The sequence below is a fragment of the Ceratotherium simum genome, chromosome 22, assembly GCF_057802395.1.
Source record: "Ceratotherium simum simum isolate JZ-2026a chromosome 22, ASM5780239v1, whole genome shotgun sequence".
In the NCBI taxonomy this organism is placed as follows: Eukaryota; Metazoa; Chordata; class Mammalia; order Perissodactyla; family Rhinocerotidae; genus Ceratotherium; species Ceratotherium simum.
In genome coordinates, this window is record NC_141921.1 from 2564863 (window position 1) to 2584896 (window position 20034).

The window sequence follows — 20034 nt, forward strand, 5'->3', positions numbered from 1 at the left end:
TACTAGGGCTTGGTAAAGTGATCGATAGATAAACAAGAGGCTACTTGGTCTGTGGGTCAAGCCCAGCTTCTTCTAGCTGACTGATCAGAGGCATGCCACTTAACCTCTTGGTCTCAGCTCATCTGCAAGATGAGGATAGATACCTGTGCTGCTGACCTCACGGGGCCCAGTGAGCATCAGACATGATGATAATGTAGGAAAATGTAAACTGTAAAGTGTTTTACAAATGTGAATGGTTAGTTTTATTCTCTTGAGGTCATTAAAATGATTAATTATGACAATATTATCAGATGGAACATGGCTTATTAGGTTACAAATTAAAGGACTAGGGTTAACATGGGGAGAGAAGCTGTGAAAAGATATTATTCCAGATTTTCAATCACATGTGGTTATTAGAATTATTTTTATTTTATAGCCTAAGAATCCCCTTTTTCTATAAAATTTAATTAACTCAAGGTTCTATTTAAACAGCAAATCCAATGGAATGAAATAACAATCTATGTTTTATGCCTCTGCGTGTTTTTCTCGTTTAATCCTTGAGTGAAAATCATCTGGCAAGAGAAAAGTCTATATCTCAAGAATGAAGGTTATTTTAAAAGTTGTGCTTAAGGAGAAAATTAGCCAATAAATTATATTTATGATGTTAGTAAAAGTGTGCCACGAGTTCAACACATTTGAAATGTAAATTGTGTGACTTAATTATTAACTTCATTTTAATATTTTCCTACCACTGAAAATAGTCGTGGGCCATTTTAAAAGCATTGAGTTCCAATTGCGAGGAGGCCCAGAAGCTTCATTTGAATTGATTAAATAGAATTACTTCTTTTATGAATTTAGGAGAGAGCCTAAAGGATTGGCATAGTTTCACCAAATAATATAAAATATTGTTAACATGCTGAAGAAGGCTTACTGAAAACAAGCAAGAATTTAGGGTCCCGCCGGGTGGGGGAGCACCCTGCATGCTGGCTGCTTCATTACCATCTCATGACTCTGGACTGTTACTGTATGAGAGAGAATCATGGTAGTAAAGAGTTGGTGGAAAAGATGGAAATGCACGCAAGCCCCACACTACCTTGCCCCTGTCCCTGTCGCCGGTCTCCTCTCCTGCTCCTCTCTCCACCCTCAAGCCACTTATGCCCAATGGCGTATACCCCACCCGGTCAGGCTGTTCCAGGCCTCCATCCTTCTTGCTTACAGACTTGCATCTGCCTTGATCGTCCCTCCTCTTCTTGGTTGCCTGGCTAACTGCTCCTCTCAGAGATCAAGTCCTTGAGAAAACCCTCGTTAAACGCCTTTGCCAAAAGCTGGCTGGATCTCCTTCTAGGTGCTCCCACAGAGACCTCTGTCACCATTCCTGCCACATTACCTTGAGATTATCTGCATCTGTGGATCATCCCCACCTGACTGGAAGCTCCCTGCTGGCTGGGACCTGGCATTTCCCATTACATGTTCCCAGCACCGAACAGTCGTGCAATGCGTGCAGGAAAATAATCGTGTTCTTGGGAAGTAAATTAATATTTATAGGGCCCTACTGTGTGCCAGCACTATCATTCAGTCTGAGAGCTTAAGGGGAAGAGTTAAAAGTGAGTTACCCAAGCTAAGCTGCTTTCCTTTCAGCAGGAAGAGCCTTTTGTACCTTTTTAAGCAGGTTTAGCCAAATGTCAAAGCAAGTCCTGCTGTTAATATTGTCAGTCAATCTGCACGGCAGAGAGTGTTAGCCACCAGCGTGATGCTGAGGAGCTGCAGAGGTTGGAAACGGTGGAACTCACATGTGTCCCCAGGCGTGGGGCCCTCTCCAGCACCCAGAGCTCACTCGTTTGCCAGTAGGAGAGAACATGCCTTTCTTTGTGCAAATCGTAGATATGCAGCCGCTCCTGGGTAGAGGAGAATTCGCGTGCAGGGGTCCTGCGAGGCAGGCAGGGCAGGCTCTCCCTGACCGCTCTATGGAGCAGTGTTTTTAGGTTCCCCCAACTAGAAGCTATCACTTAAAATCCAAAGATGAGCAGAACGTGTTTTTCTCTCCGTGGGCAGGTTTGCACAAAGCACATGATTATATACTTTAAGTCAGGCCATTCGATTCCTGGCCACGGACTCCCACAGTCTGGAGCTGGAAGTGCATGCAGATTAATTTCCGAGTGTATCTTAAAGGGCTTCTTCCGCTGCTCTGGCTGGCCTTGCTCAGACACTCCCGGATGATGGATGGGGATATAGACGGTACCGTGTCTGCAGTGATGGAGTTCCTAAGAGTGATTAATAGTGTGTATACTGGGCTGTTTTTGATACCCTTCCTGGTGTTAAATATGTTTTCTTTTCCTCCAACTGCATTTTTTATTCTAAAGACGGACTCGTTCAGGGACTGTCACTTACCTGCATGCTCTATATACAGAAAATTCAAGTTCCGGCCTGGGTGACCTGGAGGTTGCCTCTCTGAGACTCAGTCGATTCATCTGTATAAATGGGGGTGATGATTCCTACCTCTCAGGGTTAGCATTCCTGGAGCATTTCCTGAGAAGTGGCCGTGAAGTCTCATCTTGCTATACTTAGCACAGGAAGTGCATTTTGTGTGTGTGGATACACTCACAAAAGAGAAACAAATGATAGGATTGCCTTTGGGCCTTTATCTCCTGGAGAAGAAAGACAGCGCTGGCATTCGATGGTCGATATGTGTGAAGTGGCATTATTATTGCTTATGAGGGGTGGCTACACCCAGAGAAACAGCCAGACACACTGAAGCGAGAATTGATTCTAGCCACATCCAAGATGTTGTCTTTGGGATCATGAGGTATAGTAATGACCAGCTGGGCTTATTGTTTATATAGTCATGATGCAAAAGAGAAACGTGTGTCCTCATATTCTGTTTTTAAAGCAGTATCCAGCAGCGTCAGCTTTCCTTGTGGTTACATCATTATCTTTTTGTCTTTTCAGGCTGTGACCCAATTAGAACTTTTCGGGGACATGTCCACCCCTCCTGATATAACCTCTCCCCCCGTAAGTATGCACTGCCCTCTGAGCCCTGCATCCCTCCCCTCTCCTTCTTCAGTCGCACGGTGGCAAGAATATGGGCTTTGGATGAAAGAGTCCTGCTCGTGGGTTTCAACTTGGGCTCTTTCAAGCTCTGTGATTTGGGCAAATTAACCAGCAATTCTAAACCTCAATTTCCTCTGCCATTTTTTTTTTTTTAAAAGGAATTATGATACATGCTTCTGTTTTGAGAAATAAATGAGACCATGCATCAGCAATTACAGGCCATCCCGGGGCTAATCACTATATGGTGCGCAGTGGAGAGAGGCATGAATGGGATGTGGCCCCTGCCTGCAAGGAGCACATGGTCTAGTTGAGAATATGGGCAAGAAACCCAACAGGACGACAGACGCGATGAGGCATTTGTCAGCACCTGCCCAGAGCCCGCGCAGCCAGGTGCTCAGCCCAGTACACGAAACACCTTCTCTTCGCCCCTCTTGGCGCCTTCCTCTCCCCTTTCCTTCCTTCCTCTCCCCGTCTTCTTTTTGTTTCCTCCCCACCCCCAATTTGCCTCCTAGCTTTGCTGAGCTTATCATGAAGCTTTGGACTCCCAGCTCCAGCTTCAGCCAGCAAGGTATCAGTCAATGCTTTTAAGAAAAGAGAGATGGTAGGGAGCCGTAATTTGAAAATGACAAGAAGGAAAAAAAGAATGAAAATCGAAGAAAAATAGAATCCCAGTGCTTTGAGAACTGGAGGCGTTCAAAGGCAACCCTGCAGCCACAGCAAAGAACAGAGCCGAGATGGCCCCTCCAGCTCCTCCCTGCCCACTCCCCGGAGGTGGGCGGAGAGCCGTCAGCCACAGCTGCACCAGCTGAAGCTGCTGGAAGGGGGCGCCTCCTCTGGGCGCCGTGCAGTTGTGCACACCGAAGGGTGGTGCTATGGTTCATTGGCGAGATGCGCCTCACACAGAAAAGGCTATAACCTCACCGCTGAGGACAGATGGCACAAGATCCTGCTGCCCACAGCTGCTGCCAGGGGATCTAGGCACAGCTGCCCTGCTCCCAACGCCTGATGTCCAGAGCAGACGTGAAGGAGGGGACAGCAGCTCCTCTCTCCAGGGAAGCTAGACAGCTCTATCGACTCTCATCCTCTCCTCCATCCCGGGGTAACAGCTGCATCCTGGGCACTTGGGATCTCAGAACCATGAGGCTGTGGAGCTAGAAAGTCTGAAGAGATCTTCTAACCTTATCCCCTTCATTTTACAGATGAGCAAACTGAGTCCCAGAGAGGGCATGTGACTCACCCAAGGTCACATAGGGGAAAAGAGAATGGTGTTGATTGTGTTTAAAAGTGCTTAACGCAGCAGCTCACGGCTGCGTTTCTGGCCCTGAACCCAAGTGCAGTCCAAATGGGTAGTTAATAATCCTCAGGACAATGCCATTCGTCACGCAAACTGCTGATCTAAAAATGGCCTTGTCTAATTGCCATGGTTTCAGGATTAATTGCTTGCCCCAGTCTGTTCCAAGGGGAAAAAAATAAGGATATTATGGCATCAAATAAACATACTCTGTAGGCAAAAGGCTGCTGTGAACCTTTTTTTTTTTTTTGTGAGGAAGATCAGCCCTGAGCTAACATCCGTGCTAATCCTCCTCTTTTTGCTGAGGAAGACCAGCTCTGAGCTGACATCTATTGCCAATGCTCCTCCTTTTTTTTCCCCCAAAGCCCCAGTAGATAGTTGTATGTCATAGTTGCATATCCTTCTAGTTGCTGTATGTGGGACGCGGCCTCAGCATGGCCAGAGAAGCAGTGCGTCGGTGCGCGCCCGGGATCCGAACCCAGGCCACCAGTAGCGGAGCATGCGCACTTAACCGCTAAGCCACGGGGTCGGCCCTGCTGTGAACCTTTAAAAAGAAACTGAGTGCTGGTGTGTTTATTTCAGCATCCCCTCCCCTTACCCACCAGTTCATGCAGCAGACCTTTCTAGAATTCCAGCACGGGCCAGGTATGGTATAGTGTGCAGCTGCTCAGGTATTGTTTTTTTTTTCATCTTCTTGAATATATTGACTTGTTTCTGCAAGTGAAGATTCAGGCAGGATTATGGGAGGCACCATGATACAAGAGTCTCTGCCCAGTCGCTGAGATTTCTTTGTTCCTTTAGCCAAAACTGTCTGTTTACCGTGGATCGAGTGACAAGCCCTGAGCTGGTCCTGAGTGAGTGTATGTCAGTTTGAATTGACCACCTCGAAAGGGTAAACGCCAGACATTATGGAATCATTTGATGGCCTGAAAACACCCCCAGGGGCTTAAACTAAACAGTCATGATACAAGCCATCGTGTGCTGAGCACCTACTATATGCCTCAGCGTGGTACCAAGTGATTTAAATGCATGGCCTCATTTAATCCTCATTTAATGCAGCTCTAGAGGCAGGAATCATTTTTCCCATTTTATAGATAATCTGTGTAACCAGCTCTTGGTCTACACACCACATAAGTGGCCTGGACGGTGGCTGGCTTCTGCAGCACCCCCCTCCCACTTAATTCCTGCACCTGCTGCCTCCCATCCTTGAGGACGGCTGAGCCAGGTCTCCCAGGAGCCTCATGCACCCTCTGCCTCTCTGTCTGCAGACTCCTGCAACTCCAGGTGATGCCTTTATCCCGTCTTCATCCCAGACACTTCCGGCGAGTGCAGACATGTTTGGTTCTGTACCTTTCGGCACTGCTGCTGTACCCTCAGGTAAGCCCTCCTCCACCTGCTTCCCCTTCCCTTCCTTTGGCCTCCACTCATCGAAACAGAGAAAGAGTTGACTTGAACCAGCTGCCGAATATGCCAGAACATCTGTGGAACTACCATTCTCTCCTTGTGACGCTTCAGGTGACATTGAGAAGCTGTCATGTAGGGGTGTGTGGGTGGTGTTTACAAGCTCTGGTATGCTGCTGGGCTGGAATTCAGTGATGTCTTTCACCCGGAAAGTTCAAGATTCCTGGGTACTCAGGTGTATAGCTTTAGGGAGCTCAGTGCACACGCAGCTATGCAAATCAGTGCAAGTCCTTTTCCTCCTGTCCATCTCAGCTAGAAGGAGGGAAGTTGGCGAGTGGGAGAGGAGATGAGTCACCCCTCCACAGACCTCCTGAGGTCTAAGGGATAGAAGGCATCTGCCTCGTTTGATGGAGACTCAAAGAAGGGGAGGTTCCCCACACAAAGGGGGACACCTAAGGGACAAAGCAGACTGCTCACAGTGAATTGGGAGGGTGATGGGGCTCTTGGTGATTTACAAAGTATTTGCTCTGTTTTCCTAATATTCTTTAAAATGTATATACTACTTTTACAACAGGGTAAAATATATATATAGTACCAGTATTGTAGTGAGTTACAAATTGGTGAGATCTCAGGCATCTTAACCTGTTTCCATGGCATCAGGCACTCCATGTAGCTGGGCCACTCTACTTGGAAAACACCAAAGGTGATATTCTGCTTTTTACATACATGGGAGCCTTAAAGACTTTTTTCTTTCTTTAAATACATATTTGAAATAGATGACTTCATCTTTCTCTTTCTACTTTATTTTTATAAATGGCAAATAGAATTTGAATAATTTAGAATACACATCTTGCATTTTTTCTATAAATGATTACTTTTAATTACATAGCGTTAGAAGCAATTTCTTGCCACCAAATATAAACCTTGCTGTTATTCAAAGTGAATTAAAAATTCATACTCTTTTCTGAAATAGCTACACTTATTCCTCATAAGCTGAGGGATCATTATGAACTTTCAGAAGCAACAGAGGTTGGTAGCCACTGGATTCTAACTTACAGTTTAGAATCTACAGGTAGCCTAGAAATTCATTTAATTGCTAAGCTTCCCAGTCGAATCTGTTTTACCCATTGCTAAAACGGGACAGTGGTGATGACTAGTTTTCCCTACCTAAAATGGATATTAAAATTTCCTTGGGAATAGTGTAATAGAACACGTCATTTTAAATAAGAATAACAGTTTTCCATCAGAAAGGCACCACCTTCCGTGACTTGCGCAGAACACCCATGCTTTGTCCTCATTCTTGGATCCCTGAAGATATGCTGGAACAGATGACAGGAAATCTAGGCACCAAATTTACTAATTTGCAGGCATGTTCATTCCACAGATATTCACCGAGTGCCCACTCTGGGCCAGGTTGTGCTCTAGGGGCCGGAGATGTATCAGTGAGGACAACAGACACAGACCCTTGCCCATGGAGAGCTACCTTTCTATTGGAGGGACAGGCAGCAACATAAAAGGAGTGACTGATGTAATATGTTAGAGTATGGTGAGTGGTATGGACAGAAGAAAACGGAGGGCAGAGTATGGGGCTTTGGAGCAGGCGGAGGGCAGGTGTAAATGGAGGTGTGGTCAGGTGAGATGTGAGCAGACTGGGAGGGGCCGGGGGCGAGGAGGTGGCAGGGGGAAAGGACTGCAGGCAGAGGAGTGGCCTGGCCCCTCCGAGTCTCCGAGTCTCCGTTCCCTTCTTTATCAATGAGAGGGTGGGACTGGATGCGGTCGCGCATGTCTTCCAGCCTTAACCATTGATGAAAGCCCTTGAGGACCTGCCGTGTCAGGTGCAGCAGCTCTGGGCCTTCTCCCCAGCCTGTGTCAGATCTGGGCTTTGAAGACCTGGATTTCAGACTTGCTACCTGACCGACTGTTGCAAACTCCGGGCAAGCCACTACTTCACATCTAGATTCCGTTTCTTCAGCTGCTAAAAAAAATTGATAGATTACCTCCAAGATTTCAATTTTAGAACATAGGTCTGAAATTAATTTCAATGAGCATATTTTCACTTTCTTACCCAACTTCAGGTATGCTAAGGAATAAAACTGGGCTTCAGGTGGTGTTAAACCATCTGCTCTTTTCCCCCCATGAACTGGCCCTAAAAATCTCTGCAGCGACTGAATCTCCCACTACCCGTCCCTAAGTGTCCAGCCAGTGGTGGGGAGCTGGGGAAATGAGCTGGGGGATGCGGCACAGTGGATGGGCTGCTAGAGGCGTCTGCATCCAATGGGCTGGTTCTGAATCCTGGTTCTGAATTACCTAACCCGTCAGAGCCAGAGTTTCCTCATCTTTGAATTGAAAATAATACTTGCTTTGCGACAATATCACAAGGATTAAATGAGAAAATAAAGTTAAGCGCCTTGAAAAATGCTGGCACGTTGTAGATGCTCAGTGTGGAAAATGCTGCTATTATTATTACTCTGGTTTCTAAAGTAGAAGAAAATGTCTTGTCCTACCTATATTTTTTCCTTTACCTTCTTGGAGTATTTAAACAAAAGTACATTTAATGAAATTTGGGCCGACGGCATCTTGACTGGGCATGCAGAGCTGGCTGGGGGGCACAGAGGATGTGCAATGTATGAGCACAGACCCTGCCACGAACCAGCTGTGTCATACTCAGCTAAACCTCCTCTGAGCCTCGGGGAACTTACCTGTGAAATGGGGTGATAATAGTTCCACCTCCTGGAGCTGTTCTGAGGACCGCGTGAGTTAATACATGTAGGAGAACACTGAAAACGGTGCTGACATAAGTCAGCAGTCACCGAACGTCTGCTGCCCTGCTCATCAGGAGCCCTGGCTCTGCTACCCAGGCCCCGTGTGGCTGCGTCAGCCCTCCGCTCGTGAAGCTGCAGTTCCCCGTGGACAGATTAAAGAGAGAGTGGTAACAGCTACACGGAGGCTTGTTGCAAGGATCAACTTCACAAAAATGTAACCTCCACTAGGGCAAGGGCTTTTTTAACTTTTTGTTCTTCACTGCACCTCCAGAGACTAAATCAGTGCTTGGCACCCAGTAGGGCTATTTTTTAAATGAATGAATGGATGAATAAATGAATGGGATAATGTAGATAAGCAATAACATATAAGTGCTATATAAATGTTGGGGGAGTCCCTTAATTTTCAGTGTTTTTTCTTACATTTTAGTCTGGCTTTTTTTCCTTTTTTTAAATAATGAGGGTATCCCCAGGTGCCAGCATCTGGTTATAAATTGCAATTTTCAACACTTTTAAAAACTCTGACTGCAAGGCAATAATGCAGGTGTTTCCTTTCAGTTCACAGCAAGGAGATTTATGATTGATCTGAACTCCGTGGCATAAATAGATGCTCCTTGGCACCTCCTCCCTCCACTGTTGAACATTAATGAGTAAACGGTTACTAAGCTGTTAAGTGGCTGAAGTGGCAGCTACCACGTGGCTTCCCGTGTCCAGTGCTACCCCAGCTCTGCCACTGCGGTGTCCCATCAGCTATGCACGATGCCTTGTGGCCAGAGAGCCTTAGCTCACAGGTCTGGGGAGAGCCCAGGCTGCAGGGACCCCCAGGAAAAGCAAGTGAGACCTGCAGGTTCACAAACATGGTACCCACTTACCCTGTGCTGCCTTTTTTTCATCTGAATATTGTAGTTTGGTCTGAAGCAGATGGCATAAAGCCAGAGAGACATGCTAATAGCTCTCTCCAGAAAAGTGTGCACAGCCCATCTGTTGGTTCCTTGTGGGAAAAAAAAAATAAGGGGAAGAAAAACCTGCCACCAAAGTAGCATCATTAGAGATCACAGCACTTACGGATCTTGGAGTTTAATTTTACACTTGGAAAAACGCAGTGAAGGCATTTATTCTACTATGACTCATTCACCTTTATATAGAGCCTTTTCCAGTCTCAGGCATTTATGGAGCAGCTGATATATGCCAAAAACTGTACTAGACAGAGAGAGAGAGAGAGAAAAACGGTTCCTGCTAGCAAGCGGTTTCCAGTCTAATGAGGGAAGTCAGACCAACTGAGCAATTACAACGCAGTGTGACATGTGCTGTGCTCAAGATGAACATGGGGGACAGTGCAAGCCCAGAGAAGGAGAACCAACTGAGTCTAGAGGGCAGGGCAGGCACCCAGCAGAGGCGATGCTGAACCGGGCCTCAGAGAGCAGAGAAGGAGCAGTAGGCATGGGAAGAGCTTGGGCTGGCTTTCCAGGCAGATGGACCAGCAGAGACGAGCAAGAGCAGGTTGGGTATTGTTTGCAGCTGCTGCAGGGAAAGGTGCCAGTGGGAATACGAACGGAAAATGGGGATGAAGGGGTGGCAAGGGGGCTGACCCCCAAAGGCTCATAAGCCAAACTAAGACATCTGAGCCTTATACTCAAGACAATGAAGCGTGATATTTGCATTTTAGAACAGTCTTCTGGCGGCAATGAGGAGGGTGAGATGGAGGCAAAGTAAAAAATAAGCTGGCTGGAGGCTGAAGCCTTCCATCCATTGACCAACATGGGCATCAGGGTTGGGGTGGTTGAAAGATCCGTGGGCAGGTCTCCATCCTGTCAGACTCAGCACCCCCTTTTTATGACAAGTATTTGTAATGTCTCCTTTAATATCCTGAAATGTGGAATTTATAGATAATATAACCTACCTACACAAATTTTCAAAAATCAATATAATGCCCTATCTGTAAATAAGGAAGAAATAAAAGCTAATTTATAATAAAAATATGTATTTCAATAAGGAAATACCCAGGTCAACCGCACTAGAGAACATACTAAGTGGTCAGGTGTGTATACCCGTAAATAGAATCCCCACAGGTACAGACTGATACGGGAGTGTCATGTTGGCTCAGATGCCATGGGAAGTGTTTCTGTCAGGGACCATGATTTTCCAGTTTGGTGAACAACTCTCAACAGTGTTCCAAATGAGGTGAAACACAGTCTTCCCTCAATGTACACAATTGTTACATTCCTGGAAAAGTAAGTGCATTAGAACTGTGCAAAGAAATTTTGAATTTCCATGTAATTCAAAGTCAAGTCTATACTCAAATAATTATAAACAGAACGTGGGGTGATTTTTTGCTGTGTACATTAGTCTCACACATTAGAAGATGTCCAGTATCAATGCTCTCGGCCCCTTAAATGCCGGTAGTGTCACCCTGACCAAGTTATCATGACAACCCACAAATTTCCTAATCATCCCCTAGGGGGCGGTAGCACTCCCATTGAGAACCATTGAGCCCCATCAAAGTAAATCAGAAAAACAAAGGTGCAGAATTCTTAGTCTATTGGTAGGTTCAAGTCGCTGCATTATTATGTGATAGGCGAGGCAACAGGCAACGTAAGCAAGTTTCAGGTTTTAAATGTCAGCACCAATGCCTCTTCCCCCCTCTTATTTCAGTGCTTCGGGACTAGGAGATCTCATATGGATATGGTCCGTTTTGTTTGTTGACGCCCCTGCCTCATTCCATAAAGGCATTTAACACTGCTAGATTAATCAGCAAGAAGCCTGTGTGTCCTGTCTCTGGCCCTCCGGAGCGTCCTCTCACCTTGCAAGGAAGTGGACTGGCTTTGAATGTTGGTCCATCCCTTATCAATTAATGAAGTGCAGGTGAGCCTGAGACTGGAGCGTGAGCGAGGCACCCTGCACACCATTTCTCTGGGCTCACCAGAGTCCTGACATGACCCGTGTCGTGACCAGTGCCATGGCGCCCACCTGTCTCCACTCTGGAAGTTGCTAGGGCTCCCTGTACCCACTCCTCCTCTTTTCCTGATCTCACTGCTCTGTGCCTGCAATTCTTCCTGACAGCCATGAAAATGCTGGTTCTGAGAGGCCAGGCAAAGCTAGCTTCTGCACCCTCTGCTCTGCCTGGCCTGGCCTGGTCTCCCAGGCTCAACTGCACATGCTCGTGGCCGTTGGGCCCCCTGAGAAGGGAGGGGATATCTGGAAACACATGGGAGTCTCCAGGCCTGCAGTGTGCTAAGACATTTGATGGCTAGACCAGGTGTACTGACGGTGCTCAGATCAGAAATCGCACTTGGCCATCTGGGTGAGACAGTGCGGTATGGAGGAAAGAACACTGGCTTTGGGGACAGATGACCTCAGTTCAGATCCTGATCCCACTTCATGCCAGCTGTGTCACCCTGGACGTGGTACTTTTCCTCTCTGAGCACCAATTTCCTTATCCTTAGGATGGAGATAATAATACGTACCCTGCAGGGATTTTATGAAGATGTAAAGCACCTAACACTGTACCTAGCACATTGTAGGCATTTAATAAATGGAAATTATTTTTGTTACTATTGTTATGGTGAAAAGTGTCACTTGCACTCCTTGCAAAATGATCATATCTCACCCAAAAGGAGGAATCCAGCAAACAGTTATCGTGGTAACATACGTGAGTGCACCCTCTGGAGTTTTGCAGTGCCCAACCTATGCCAGTGTGTGAGGTGCTCTTGAGTAGAACATCATCTACCTTTTTTTAGCATAATAATAGTACACAACATGATTATACCTGTAAGTACCATTTATTGCATGGCTGTTATATATCAAGCAAGCTATTAAGTCCTTTATAGGCTTTGTCTGATTCAGATCACACTCATTGCTGACATTTACTGGATGTTCACTCTGTGTCAGGTGTAGTACTGCCCCTTAACTATATAATCTCCATTAATCTTTAAAGCAACTCAATGAGGCAGAAGGTATTTTATGCCCATTTTACAGATAAAGAGATAGAGAGCTTATGAAGCTGTCCCTAAATTCCACAGATAAGAAGTGGCAATCTGAACGTTAACCTCAGCCTCTAAGACTCCAGCAGTCTGATTCTTATTCGCTCTGCACTCAGCGTTGATGCCAAGAAGGAAGATGTTATAACCTGGCTTGACCACAAAGAGCCTGCCTCTTAGAAGCTGAAGCAGTTGAGAATACCCCAGGTCTAGCAAGAAGGGGGCAAGATTCAAACCCAGAGGTGCCAGATTGCTGATCCTCTGCCCTTTCCACTAAGGCACACTGGCTCCTGAGGCCCCATGATGTCAGAAGCCTTTAACAGCTGAGGCAGTGTTACTGTTATCCCCCAGATGTCTGCCTGGCTTGCCACCTCACTGCCTTCTAGGTTCACCTTACAAATCACCTCCTTAGAGAGCTTTCCCTTGACCTCTGCTCTAGAAGGCAGGCTCCCTGAGAGCAGGGACTCCTGTCTTACTCATCTTTGCGTCCCCAATCCCCAGCATACAGCCTGACACTGAGAAATTGCTCAGTGCGTTTTTGCCAATCTCTTGACTCCCTGAATCATTCCTTCCCAGGGCTCCTGACTCTTTTCTGCCCTTCCAGGTTATGTTGCAATGGGCGCCGTCCTCCCATCCTTCTGGGGCCAGCAGCCCCTCGTCCAACAGCAGATCGCCATGGGTGCTCAGCCACCAGTCGCTCAGGTGATGCCGGGGGCTCAGCCCATCGCTTGGGGCCAGCCGGGTCTCTTCCCTGCCACTCAGCAGCCCTGGCCAACTGTGGCCGGGCAGTTTCCGCCAGCCGCCTTCGTGCCCACACAAACTGTTATGCCTTTGCCAGCCGCCATGTTCCAAGGTCCCCTCACCCCCCTTGCAACCGTCCCAGCCACGGGTGACTCCGCCAGGTCAAGTCCACAGACCGACAAGCCCAGGCAGAAAATGGGAAAAGAAATGTTTAAGGATTTCCAGATGGCCCAGCCTCCACCCGTGCCCTCCCGCAAACCCGACCAACCCTCCCTCACCTGTACCTCAGAGGCCTTCTCCAGTTACTTCAGCAAAGTCGGGGTGGCACAGGATGCAGACGACTGTGATGACTTTGACATCTCCCAGTTGAATTTGACCCCTGTGACTTCTACCACACCATCGACCAACTCACGTGAGTGCCCTTCTTTGGAGACGTAAACCCAATGAGAGCATTGCCTTCTTTCTGGGGTCAGAGAACTCATCTCAGTTTACATTCAACAGGCCTCTTTGTTCATATTACTACTGCTAGTAGTAATAAGAGTTACTAGTTATTAGGTATCAATTATAATGTATATACCTACTTTGTGTGTGTTATGCTCATTATTTTTATATTCATGACAGTGCTAACGACAAGTTTGTTAGACAGATAATGAAAGTGAGATTCAGAGACAAAGAGAATAGACAAAATGGTGGAACTGAATACAAGCCTGCTACTTTTCCACCATGTCGTATTTTTGCCTCTTATGTTTTATTTGGTCATTCGTTCATTCATTCATTTATGTATATTCCTGCTTATGACACACAGATATTGGTATGGCTTATTGGAATAAAAATGAATGGTGAATGTGAATTTTAAAAAAACTTTAGAAACAAGGGTAACAAATTAGAAGAGAAAATTAAGATCAGGAGAAAACTTAGGGCCAAGATATAGCAGCCATAAGGTCTCATAAGACTGGCGTAGTTGAAGCCAGATTTTGGCTCAAAGCTTTGGGTGGTCAAAGAGAAAAAAAGATGGTGTAGCGGAAAGCTCTAGCCTGGGAACCTGGAGAGCAGCTTTATTACTTGCTAGTTTTGTGCCGATGGGCAAGTCATTTTATTTCTATGAACCTCAGTTTCCTCATCTGTCTTAGGCTAAGGGTTATTAAAAGGATTTACTGGTACATGTCCTAAAATGTTGTGTACCTCACAAAGTTTGGAGCATCTTTATCATCATTATCATCACATATCAAGTGGTTTGGGGCAGAGTCCTGGACCAGGGTTCTAATCGTGGGTCCTCCACCACAAGCTGTGACTTTGGGCAAGCGTGTGACTTCTCTTAACCTCAGCTGTATCATGGGTAAAATGGGTAAGTTGTCTTAGACAGCTGTGTACCTCCTCCTAGTTTGGCATTCAGTGATTCTGCCCCAGCTCACGTTTCTACTGCAAGCATCTGAAGAACTATAGCCATGCAGCCAATCAAAATCCAGGTACCCTTGAGCAGGCATGTGCTTGCTTCACACCATTCGGGAAGGTGTGTGGTGATTCAGTCTGTGCCTCGACAATTGATAAAGGGGGAAGAAAAGGCTCATGGAGGGATGAGTTTGGCATGTTCATTACTGTCACAGATGATATGGATCACTGCTTGGCAAATACTGTGGATTGTCAAGAAAATCTAATGTTAGCACAATTAGGTAGTGTTGTTTTGGCCAGGTTCGGAAGGCTGCTCTGAAAATGAAAGCCTTCTATGTGTATAACGACCTGCTCCCACTCAAGCCATATGATCTACATAGTGGGAGCATCTCTGTGAACTCTTAACTTGCAGGGTTCAATGAAGAATAATGAATAAAAAAGAAAATACTAAACAAATGACAGCCATGCATAAATAAGCAAGCATTTTTTAAAAACAAGTGTCCCTCTTTCAATGGGCTTGTGTGCCAGCTACAAATAAAAGAGAGGAGTTTAAGTTCTTTGAGGATAGGGGGTATGTCTGAATCATTCCTGCACTTCTCATAAAGCTGGCAGGGTGGGTAGCACATGGGAGGCATTTGGGAAAGGTTGTAGAGAATGAAATAAACAAAACAAAGGCCACTCAGTTACTGTTGTGTTCAGAGCAGGGTTTTGCAACCTTGGCACCATTAACATTTTGGGCCAGATAGTTCTTTGTTGTAGGGACTGTCCTGTGCACCGTAGGATGTTTAGCAGCATCCCTGGCCTCTACCCATTAGCTGCCGGAGGAGACTCCTCTCCCCTAGACAGGATGATCAAAAATAACTCTAGATATCGTCAGATGTCCCCTGGGAGTGAAATGCCCCAGATTGAGAACCACAATTTTAGAGTGTAGAGGTATTCTCTAAAACCTTCTAAAGGTTAAAACACTGGCATAAATAAACTCCTAGTTATGCTTCCTGTCGATTTCATTTGATAAGTATGAGCAGTATACCTCTCAGAACTCAGCCTGGGTTCTCAGCCTTTGGTAAGCAATAAACCACTTCAAACACAATTTAGAATCAAATTTCACTAATATTTATTCACTATCTACCACGTATCACAGGGTTTTCATATCGCTCATCTCACTTAAACACACTATAACTAGTTTGTTCCATACTCATCTCAGGAAACAAACAGAATTCCTTTTAGATTAAAAAAAAAAACTTAATTTATGGGTGAAACCTATCTTTATATCCTCTTCTCCATGAGCATCACCTTTAGAATGCTTTGAGTGGAGCATCAGTTGGACCAAGAGCAAATCTCAAAGAGAAATAGAAAAGTCCACGGCCTGGACAGGGTCAGACAGACCTGTGTAGATCCCAGGGCTCCTATTTCATAGCTGTGTGACTCTGAGAAAGTCACTTCACCTCTCTGAGCTGCAGTATCTTCATCAGAAGAAAACGATAGGTACAAGACCACCTTGAGATGTTTGTATTAGAGAACATAATGAATGCACACTGCCTAGCACAGTGTCTAACTCGCTGGAACACAATAAATAGCGTCATTGTTCTAAATGTACGTTCATCAAGGCTAAAGGTACTCACCAAGTTTTACAATCACTCACTGCCTGATAAGCAGCCAGGATTTGGTAAATTCTGGGCAGCTATGGCAGGGAGGCCTCATCAATGACATCTGAAATTCAACTACTAAATTAAGCCACACCATCCCCTCACCTGAGGCTGAGCCAGTGACATGTATTTTCAATGCTACATTAGAAATTATCAAAAGAAGAGTAGCTTCAAATGGCATATTGGTGATAAACCTCTGGGGCAAATGAGACAAGGAAAATGCGGGAAGGTCAGTACAGAAAATGCATGTCCTTGTAGAACGAGGACTGAAGTGCCAGCTGTGAAGTTGCCACCAGCTACATCCATTTTCCCGGGTCATTGAGACACTGTTTATTCAACATGTGTTCTTCAAATACCTACTACGTGCCAGGATGCGAAGCCTGGCTCTGCTAGTTGCCAGCTGTGTGGCCTTGAGCAATTTAGCAACCTTCACTTTCCTTATCTGTAAAATTGGGAAAACTCCTACCTCAGAGGGGCTTTATGAGGGCTGGAGATAGTATCTGTAAAGTTTCTGACAGTGTCTGACACATAGAAGACACACAATAAATGTATATCACTGTCCTCTGATTTAGTCATATTAAACTAATTACGTGATGTTAAGAAAGAGAAAAGAAAGAAAATTATAGTCCAGTGGTTCTCAACTTGAGTGTGGAGAAACACCGAGTTTCTGACTCAGTAGGTCTGGGCTGGGGTCCAAGAATTCACATTTCTAACAAGTTCCCAGATGTGGCTGATGCTGCTGGTCCAGGGACCATTCCTTGAGAACCACTGCCTTACTCATCAGTGTGGACCAGCTCCTTCCTGATCATCAAGTATGTGAGAGGACAAAATAAATGTGAGCAGAGGAGGTATTAAACTCTTCAACTGATTTGACTTGTGATAGGAAGAGTCCTGTGATTGGACTTGAATATAACCAGACCCCTGAAGTTTCTGTGGGACACTTACGATGATTCCTCTTTTTGCATGGTCTCTGTGTAGCTCCAACCCCAGCCCCTAGACAGAGCTCTCCATCCAAATCCTCTGCATCCCACGCCAGCGATCCCACCACAGATGACATCTTCGAGGAGGGCTTTGAGAGTCCCAGCAAAAGCGAGGAGCAGGAGGCTGTAAGTGACCAGTTTGTTCTTTCTGTTTTTGTTTTTCCTTAAAATTAAAACCTCTCTATCTGAAATGGACAATGCATGAAGAAGCCTACGTAGAAAAGAATGCTAGCTCAGACTCTTAAGTGGTAAAAGGGCTTACTAAAGGGGCTTTCTATTATGTTCACATGAGCAGCTGAAAACATTGTCCTTTCATTAAGTTATTCCTACAAGTTCTTGCATTTTTGGGTATTTCATCCTCTAACTGAAGTTGCTGCCTCCTTGAAAATAACTGACTGTATGTGTGCATGAAAATATGCCCAGCTGTTTTTTATTTTCAGTTGTTGAAAAGGAAAAAAAAAAGTGTTATCTTCTTGTGTTCTAGCCTGATGGGTCACAGGCCTCATCCAACAGTGATCCATTTGGGGAGCCCAGTGGGGAGCCCAGTGGTGATAACATAAGTCCACAGGCCGGTAGCTAGATAGCGCAGGTCTGGGTAGGTATCTTCTTTTTATCCCCTTCACTCTTAAGCTATCTGCTTTCCCTTTTGCTTGTTCTTCACTTCTGAAGTCACATCCCTGGTGTTTGCACCATCTCTCCTTGCCTGAGTGTATCCCTGGTGCTTGCACCGTCTCTCCTTGCCTGAGCATATGTATCCCTGATGTTTGCACCATCTCTCCTTGCCTGAGTGTATCCCTGGTGTTTGTACCATCTCTGCTTGCCTGGTGTCTGTTTGCCGCCTCGTTTTTCCTCATGGGTGCATGACTTTTGACATATACTGGCAGGTAGGGGCAGGGGTGAGGAGCGGGAATGGTCATATTATTTTATTAATGATGTGTTCTGGGTGGGTAGTGGTGATAGAATGAGGCATGATCAATACCACTTAACATGGATTCAGTTTCTGAAAGCACCAGCATTCCGAGATGGACACATTCTGCCCACCCTGATCATTTCTCAGTGAGACGTGGTCCAGATGCTTTAATCTTTTAAGCAACGTGTCACTGCATTTGCCTATACTCCACAGATCTAAAGAGGTCGTCAACCAAACACACTGAGAAGCCAGACCAAGAAGCAAAAACAAGCAGTGCTTGAAATAAAATTGATAGAGATGGAAGATCAAGGTAGCCCATTTTGTCTAGCCAAAAGGGGCCGCGCACCCTTCCCAGTGAGAAAGTGAAATTCAAAGCCCAAAGACACGCAGCACGCACTTCCGAGGCTCTGCCCTTTGCACCTGTGGTACAGCATGTGGTTTGCCACCGACCCACTTCACATTCCATCAGCAGTTACTTTGAGAGAAGTGTACTTACATTTACTAGAAGTGCCTTTTGGCACTTGAATTTCAATACATCTGATTTGATCGAAAGAGAGGAGCTGATGGAGCAAACTTTCTCAGCAGACAGAAGTACACCTTGTTACCCAGACATGATTTCTAAGGTCGCTCCTTGACAAATGTGTTCAATTTTCAGATTCTTTCCTAGTTTTCCATAAATGTGTGGGCCTGCAAGGCCGTACCCACAGAGCTCCTTTTTAAGTCCTGAACAGCGTGGTCAGAACCATTAAAATGGTAAATAGTTTTCACCGTTCATAAATGGATTCTGAGGCTACCTCAGAATCATTCTCAGTTCACATCTAAGTTATTTTGACAGTTATTGAAAGCTAATACAGTGTTTGGAAAGTGCATTTTGTTAATAGATTTTATGATTAAAGAACTTAACATAGTATATATTTTGCCACATTTTATATCAGTACAATAGCACATAATAACACATCATGCCATGCAAAACCGTGTAATAGCCATCTGAAAATTCAGTCTTGCAAAGCTGTTTGGGGAGCTGGTGAATTAAAGACAAAGTCAATGTTCCAGGAAAGAGAAAAGTTGGGGATTATGTGTGACGCCTTGGGAAGGTTCCCCAAGAGATTTTCCACCCCTTGCATGTGTTTTGTTTCATGTGCTCTACCTTGCCTTGAAAAACTTGATGAATGAACGAGAGGTGACAAGAGCCATTCATCAGGATAACAGCAAACATCATCCTAAAATTGAAGTTCTTCTAAAATAAAGATGACTTACACCCTTTGCAGATCAATGTATTAAACCCTCATCTTTATGAGCCTGTTCGGCTTGAGACAGTCATACCAGCTGAACTGTTTCATGGAGCTTCAGCCTTTCCACATTTGATGTTCCATCCAGAACCCCAAGCCGGGGCTGAGTTGTACATGGACGTAGCATGGTGTAGTGGGAAGAGCTCAGAGTTTGGAGCTTGACTTCAAGTTCTAGCTCAGCTACTTAATAGCAGAATATCTTGGGCAAGAACCATCATTTCTTCTGAGTCTTGGTTTCTTCATCTGCTAGAAAAGACTTATATTATCCATTTTGTTAACTGAGATCGTGTAGGTTAAGTCTCTAGCATGGAGACAGACACTCAGTACTCAGCTTAAAATTCAGCCTAAAAATCTGGTTTCTGGAGCAAGACTGTCTGAGTTCAAATCTGGCTCCACCACTTACTAGCTATATGACCTTAATGAGATTTCATAATAATTTTCTATCTTATTTTAAAATGTAAGGATAAAAACAGTGTCTTCCTCATAGGGTTATTGTTTGGACTAAGTGAGGTGATGTATGTGGAGCTCTGAGCACAGTGTCTGACACGTGGAAAGCACCCAAAAGATGTTAGCTGCCATCACCACCATCACTGTCGTTGTCGTCATCGTCATCGTCATCATCAT

At 45.4% G+C, this 20034-nt stretch overlaps 1 protein-coding gene across 1 annotated transcript in view; it reads left to right on the forward strand.

Annotated features, from left to right (window-relative positions):
- The window catches only part of DAB1 (DAB adaptor protein 1), a 282123-nt gene that overhangs the window by 248860 nt on the left and 13229 nt on the right, over window positions 1-20034 (forward strand). The window contains exons 10-14 of the mRNA XM_014793827.2: window positions 2926-2988; window positions 5587-5695; window positions 13060-13608; window positions 17210-17337; window positions 17696-17806. Of these exons, the coding sequence (XP_014649313.1) occupies window positions 2926-2988; window positions 5587-5695; window positions 13060-13608; window positions 17210-17337; window positions 17696-17791 (945 nt within the window). The 3' untranslated portion in view covers window positions 17792-17806. The remainder of the gene's footprint in view (window positions 1-2925; window positions 2989-5586; window positions 5696-13059; window positions 13609-17209; window positions 17338-17695; window positions 17807-20034) is intronic.